Genomic DNA, 7,460 nt, shown 5'->3' with positions numbered 1-7,460 from the left:
TGTCGCCTCCGTCGCCGTAGCCGCCGCCTCCGTCGCCGCCGTCAAAGAAAGAACAAGAGAAGAGAGCGAAGAGAGAGAAAGAAAATGAAGGAAATGGAAAAATTTAAGTATTTATACTAAACCTAATCCACTTAGCGAAACGCTAAGTCTCTTAGCGTTTCGCTACAAGGGCAATTTCGTCAAAAAAAAATAAAAAGACCACGAGCGCAATTTAATTAGTAATTTACCACCGGCTCAAATAACCTCATCTTTGAGGTTATTTAGTCAAATTTCCCTGATAACAAACTTTTAATAAGGACCAACCAACCATTTTTTAAGATTATTTTGTCTTTCCATCTCAATAACTTACCTTTTATTTTAGTGATAATCGGGTCCCCAAATATCTTGAATCGTACTTTAACACTCAATAAGTCGACATAACTCTCCTGAAACTCAAAACATTTGCTAATTTCATTTTTTTCAATACAAATCAGAATATGAGAAAAAAATGTTTAACTTAGAAAGATTAATTCGAAAAAAATAACGTATAATTATAATTTTTTTTTGAAAGATACTTAAAATTGTTGTAAGTGGCCTCAATCATACCAACTTATCCTCAACAATAAATAAATAAACTTGTGTAAAAGTTTTCCTATTAGTGATTTAAATGATTTTCTTGGTGTAAGTATATCTCCACATTTATTCCATAGAAAAAGGAAAGATTAGTTTTGTTTTTTAAGCTCCATCTCAATTAAGTAATTAACAATTTAAATTTACTTCTTTTTTTCAACTAGAGTCTATTCTACTATAAAAGCTACGGTCACTTTAAACTATAGGTTAAACACTATATAGTAATAAAAAAAATTCAAATATTGAACATAAAGATAAAAGACAAATTGGATCAATCACAAACCAAATCAAATTAGACACAAGAGAGTGATTTAGAAACTTCATGTTTCTCTTGCAATTGAGGGCTTTTATAAAGCTAGCCATCCAGCCAACCAAGCACAGTATTTTTCCTTATGGAAATAAGTTACTTTTGAAAAAAAAAAAAAAAAGTACAACATTTTAATTGAAAATAAAAAACAGCTCAAAAACATATTGAAATTTTCAACACAAAGTTAATCCCATTAGTCTAGGAAGATTACATCTAGCTAGGATTTAACCTCCCCTCTCTTTTTCAAGCCCAACATGTCCCATTTTTCGTAGTTTCTCACACGGTGTAATGTTGCTGAATGTTATCGAGATCGAGCCCTTTAAGCTTCACCACCGACTCCACGTGTCCCTTTAAAGTATTCAGTTCTCGGAGCCTAAATTTGAACATCAATTTATTATTAATAAGACTGAATGAAATCCATAAATAATTGTAACATTATTATTACCTTGCAATTTCAGCTCTTCTCTTAGCTTGTTCAGCTATTTCAGAAAGTTCTCTGTAACTGCTCTTATCATTGAAGATGTTTGAAGCTTCTGGTGGTTGAAGACCATGTAATGTTCTTTGGGCGAGTGCCCATTGTGCTTCTCTTTCCTCCTTTCCGTAATCCTTCTTCGACGTGAATGCAGTCTGTTTTGTCAAATTAAACGCGCATTAGGAATTATCGTTCGCTTTGATATTGAGAATTTTACCTTAAAAGTTTGTTTTTTTTGTTTTACCTTGTTATCCAACATGTTGTTCCAGGCTTTTCCGCTCAAGATGTAACGAGTGGCAAATTTCAATATGTCTAGAGGAAAGTAAAAGACGATGCTATATAACCATATAACACCTGCCCATCCCCAACCGCATCCTTTGATTCTAGCAAAGTCCCAGGTTGCGTATACAGCAATTACGGTTGCAACCTATATATTCGATAACATTATTTCATCTAAATTTGTAATGGAATAGTAAATGAAATAAGAAATCAGTTATATTTTGAATTATGGTTATACATATGTGGGTCCTATAATAATAAAATATTATCTGAAAATAATGAGACCAACTAACTAGATTTCATTTTAAAACATTTGATCAATTTGTTTAGTTATAACTATTATTAACATGATCATGACAATAATCTATATGAAAAGATTGTTTCTTACCAATTGTGCAGCCATGAAGGCGCCAAGCAATAGAAAACCGGGTCGTTCGAAAAACGACCAGCTTCGCGATCTGGTCACGAAAATAAGAGCTTGGCTTACTATACTGACTTGAAGGTAAAGAGCAGCCATCATCTCACTTTCACTGTCCCTTATTGATCGAACTCCAAATGTTTTCTGATGACAAGTTTCAAATTATGTTAATACATAAAAGAAAAGGAATTTTTTTGACCAGTTTAAGAAGGGATTTGTCTCCTAACCGGGAAGAAATCAGTCTTGTGCATTGCCCAGAAGAATATAACCGTCATTAGTGCAAGGTAACTTCCAAGCACCACTCCGGTTGCGAAAATCTCCTTTAGTTTCCAGCTATCCGGGAGAGGAGAAGGCTTAACTCTGTCCTTCGATATGGTCATAATGGTACCTAATAGCGAAAAAACGAATAATATTCAAGAATAAATAAAGACAAAGACATTTATGATTCCGAATAGGTTGAGGTAAAGGTAGAGAAGGAGAAGGCTCACCGTCGTTGAGGATGGCGATGATCAAAACCATGAATGGTGAGAAATCAAACCTCCAGATCAAAGCAATGAACATGAATCCAAGCTATATGAAATTTGCAAAATAATTAATATAATATAACAAGTTGGTAACATTTTCAAATAATTATATCATGTAACCCTTAAATGAAAACTTACCACAATACGGATTGTGATTGAGACTGCATATATCTGTCAATCGAAAAACAAATGTTAGAAAATGACAAAACCAAAATAACAGGACAAGGTAATAAGAGCTAGCTAGCAAACCGTGTAGTTCTTCATTCTTTGGAAAATAGCTCGACTGGTTAAAACCGCGCTGATGATGACACTTAAACCAGGCTCAGTCAACACAATGTCGGAGGCTCCACGAGCTGCGTCAGTTGCATCAGCAACTGCAATCCCAATATCAGCCTTCTTGAGAGCAGGGGCGTCGTTAACACCATCTCCAGTCATTCCACAGATATGTTTCATCTCTTGCAACTTCTTTACAATCTCATATTTGTGCTCTGTTGAAACAAATTGATTTTATTAAATAAAACATGACCAAAAGACAAACAGAGTTGAGAAACAAAAACAAATGTTTGACAAACCAGGGAAAACGCCAGCAAAACCATCGGCTGTCTCGATCAACTCTTCAACCGGAACTGAAGCGAGGCTTGGATCCTTGCTTTGACCGAGCAAAGTAGCTGAAGGGTACATGTTTGTTCCCATTCCAAGTCTTCTTCCGGTTTCCTTAGCAATGGCAAGTTGATCACCTGTATTTGCGGGGATTAAGGTTAACCAAACTAAAAACTAAACTTTTTTGTTTTTTGAAAGTATAATTGTTACCGGTTATCATCTTCACGTTCACTCCGAGATGTAGAGCCCTACGAATGGTCTCAGCACTATCGTGCCTAGGAGGATCAAAGAGAGGCAAGAGTCCTACAAACTGCCATGGACCACCCGGACTCTCCTTGTTTTGCTCGGGAACAACCTGAATAGAGAAAACATCAATCCAATTCAATGAAATGAGATCGAATAATTTTGTAAAACAAAAAGTTAACCAGCTTGTACCTGTCTTGCAACTCCCAATGAACGCAAACCACGTTCGGCGAACTTATCAATGATCGAGTGAACCTTTTTCCTTACATCTTCTTTGGCATTGCAAAGGTCCAAGATCTGTTCAGGTGCACCTTTACTAGCTCGGTGCCAACTTCCATCAGAATCGATGTAAGTCAAGGCGGTTCTCTTGTCGGTAGGATTGAAAGGAAGGAAATGAATCTCTCGAATGCCAGCTCTCGCCTATAGAACAAACATTCATTACTTAAAAGAGATGTTCATTTATTAAGTAAGAAAAACGCGCGAAAATTGTAATATCATATACCTCCTTTGGATCGCTGAGCATACCCACGATGGCTGTATCAATTGCATCTTGATTTTCAACTCTAGAAGCTCTAGCAGCAATCAACATGACAAGATCTTTATCCACACCCTTAGCGAAGCACTCGACTAGATTCTTATCCACACTAAGTTTGTTTAAAGTTAGCGTCCCTGTTTTGTCACTGCAGAGTACATCCATTCCAGCCATCTCTTCAATGGCTGTCATCCTTTTAGTAATGGCACCCTGTGTAGACAGCTTGTGGGATCCAATAGCCATGGTAACAGATAAAACAGTCGGCATAGCAATTGGGATACCTCCGATCAAGAGCACCAATAGATTATCAATTCCATCTCTGTATTTCCTACGTTGGATAGGATACATGACGATGATCTCGACTAACATACCAATGGCGATCGAACAGATACAGAAGTTTCCAATGGCAGTTAGAACTTTCTGGAAATGCCCAACTTGGTTTGTGCTGTCCACAAGATGGGCAGCCTTACCGAAGAAGGTGTGAACACCTGTAGCAATAACAATCGCCTCGATTTCTCCCTGTTTGCATGTAGAACCGGAGAAGACTTCGTCATATGGGTTTTTCGTCACCGGAAGTGATTCTCCAGTTAAAGCAGATTGATCAACTTTTAAAGGATCACCCTCAAGAAGACGAGCATCGGCTGGGACGATGTCTCCTAGTTTAATGCTTACAATATCTCCTGGAACAAGTACAGCCGCTTCTTGCTCACTCCATTTTCCATCTCTTAACACCTGAATTTACAAAACCCAGATAAGAAAACATCAGAATCATCAATTACCCAAATGAAAACAAAACAGACATTCACAATATGAAATTTACCTTCGTTTTGGGAGCAAGATTAGCCATGAGAGCTGCAGCAGCATTACCAGCGTTGTTTTCTTCAATATAACTGATAGTAGAGTTAATCACCAACAAACAGAAAATACCCACAAAATCTTGCCAATCCGGTGGCTTTCCACCGCCGTTAGCCAAAGCAATAGCCATGATAGCAGCAGCTTCCATAACCCATGAAAGTGGATTCCACATAAACCCAAGAAACTTCAGGAATTTGCTTTCCCTTTTCTCTTCCAATTTGTTCGGGCCAAATATCTGAATCCTGTTGTTTCCTTCCTCTGACGACAAACCTTCCCTCGAACATTTCAGCTGTTCGAATACTTCCTCAATCGGAACCTTCTCCTGCAGATATTCAAAAACAATCAAATTTCATCATTTGAAAACTAAACATAATCATTTGTAAAAGTTCAATTGTTAATATAAACTTATATACTAAATCCAGGGACTGTTTTAATAAATTCTAATAAAAAAGACAAATTTCCCTTTTAAACGGCTGATTAATAGCGGGCACGAAAAAATAAAAGTCAATAGACTGATTTATATTTAAATTAGTTTAATTATTAAAAAAATAATTAGTTTTAAAAAGATTAATGAGAATATAACGGATCTGAGATAATTAATTACAGATTTGAATTAAAAACAAAGTAAGGTCTTGTTTGATTTCAGAAAATGAAAAAAGAAATAAGTTTAAACGTCACGAGAAGTTTAAAGCAACAGATGGAAAAAGGAAAATCAACTTTTTATTTATTTTCACATGAAATTGGTAAGAAAGTAAAATAATTATAATAAATGCATAATATTTTTTTCCTTTTTCAGATATTATTATTTTATTTATTTGCGGTTATCTCCACAAGTATTACATGAATATATATATATATTATATAATATTAAATTAAAAAAAAATAAAAAAATTATTATGATTTGTTGTTTTAATTTAATTTTGTTATAACTAACTGAAAAAAATGAAAGAGACATGCAAAACAGAACGAGAAATTGATCGGCGACGAGAAAAACTCCGATGAGTTTTCCGATGACTGTAGATCTCAATTAATAGCTAAGAACTAAGAACTATGAACGAAACGAAGAAGATATAGATTAGGTTAAAAAGTAAGAACGAAGAAGAAGAAGCTAACCAGATCAACGGTTTCGTTTTTGATTCCTTCGAGGCTGATTCCTTTATCAGTTGCCATTTCGATCGAAGATTTAGATTCAAATCGCCGAGCGGCGGATTGAAGAATCGATGAAATGAGAAGAAATCGGAGATTTGCTTAGATCTTCAGCATGAGTTCTCTAATGAGAGAGAAAGTCGGAGACGAGATTCGTATGCAAACGAGAAATGAGAAAGGCCTTTTTATATGGATCAATGGACATTACCACGCCGTTTTAACCTCTTTCTCTTTCTCTCACACACACTAACTCTGTGTATTTTACAAAGGATTAGTCAACTAACCCTAATTTAAAATATTTTCTTTTTTTATTTTATTAAATAAATTGTAGATTTAAATTATATTATATTTAAATGATTGAGTTATATCATTTATTTTATTAGGAGTACCTAAATTTGACTTGGAGTTATTGTTTGTATTTTTTTTCTTTTCATTATGTAATAGTTAAGTTTTCACATGACTATTATTTTTTTAGTTACTATTTTCAAATTCATTGTGAAATAAGTTAAGTTTAAGCAATTATTTAAGCATAACGTCATTTTCGATCGTTTTTACAATATAACAAAAATTACCGGTCTTAATCACTATTTTGTTTTATAAATATGAAATAGTAAATTTTAATAACTTTGGACTCTCCAGTGCAATACTACATAATAAAAATATTTAAATTAAATTATTACGGGTTATTGCGTGTTATATACGTGTTTATCTTCGCGCAAAATTACAACAAACGGATTAATATTTTTAAGACATTTATGGAAGAAAAAAATTTAAATAAATATCAGATTTACAATGAGATAGGAGAAAGTGATTTTTTTTCCACTTTTAATTAATGAAAGAAATATACATGATATGAGGATGACAAAGATAAAAAGTATATTTTCTTTTAAATTTATAAAGAAAATTTAACTCAAAAATAAGTTTGAAGGCATATAAATCATTTTGAAATTGAAAAGGTGAAATTGATTATTTATTAATTTTAAATTAATTATGAAAATAAAGTTTGTTAAATATGAATCTAAATTTTTTTTGGTATCTAGCTATACTTAGAAAGAAAGAAATCAAAATATAAATTTATTAAAATTACAATAGTCTAAATAATATATAAATTAAATTACAAACCAAAATTGTATACTAATTCAAGATTAAAATATTAACATAATTTTATTCCATTAATGTTTATCTTTTTTAATAAAGGTAATAACATCTTATTGGTTAATTAATGCACTTACTAATCTAACTTTAGGATTACAGAGAGGGCAAATTTGATTTTATCTCATTCTCCTTATTTTACTATTCTACCCCTTGACTAGTTGACTTGTCGTTGAGAGAGTGGGAAGCATTTATTGGTTAATGACCATTTTTTTTATAAATTAATTAATATTAGTTAACCGTGTATTTACTGTATTTAAAATAAATATTTTGTTTTTTATGTATTTTTTAAAACCATATTGTGTGAGCTAGTTTTTAGTTGT

At 33.3% G+C, this 7,460-nt stretch overlaps 1 protein-coding gene across 1 annotated transcript; it reads right to left on the bottom strand.

Moving 5' to 3' along the window:
* Positions 1-835: 835 nt before the first annotated feature.
* Positions 836-6,145, bottom strand: LOC124936893 (plasma membrane ATPase 4-like). Its single transcript, XM_047477423.1, has 14 exons — positions 5,953-6,145; positions 4,805-5,161; positions 3,955-4,716; positions 3,645-3,872; positions 3,420-3,564; positions 3,182-3,346; positions 2,859-3,097; positions 2,748-2,780; positions 2,574-2,655; positions 2,313-2,473; positions 2,056-2,229; positions 1,633-1,815; positions 1,362-1,543; positions 836-1,289 (listed from the first exon to the last, which is right to left on the bottom strand). The coding sequence occupies exons 1-14, from the start codon at positions 6,007-6,009 to the stop codon at positions 1,193-1,195; spliced, it is 2,865 nt and encodes a 954-aa protein (XP_047333379.1). The 5' UTR covers positions 6,010-6,145; the 3' UTR covers positions 836-1,192.
* Positions 6,146-7,460: the final 1,315 nt, after the last annotated feature.

Source organism: Impatiens glandulifera, chromosome 4 (genome assembly GCF_907164915.1).
Source record: "Impatiens glandulifera chromosome 4, dImpGla2.1, whole genome shotgun sequence".
In the NCBI taxonomy this organism is placed as follows: Eukaryota; Viridiplantae; Streptophyta; class Magnoliopsida; order Ericales; family Balsaminaceae; genus Impatiens; species Impatiens glandulifera.
Note: the sequence above shows the minus strand (reverse complement) of the source record. Positions and strands in the feature narration are given on the sequence as shown.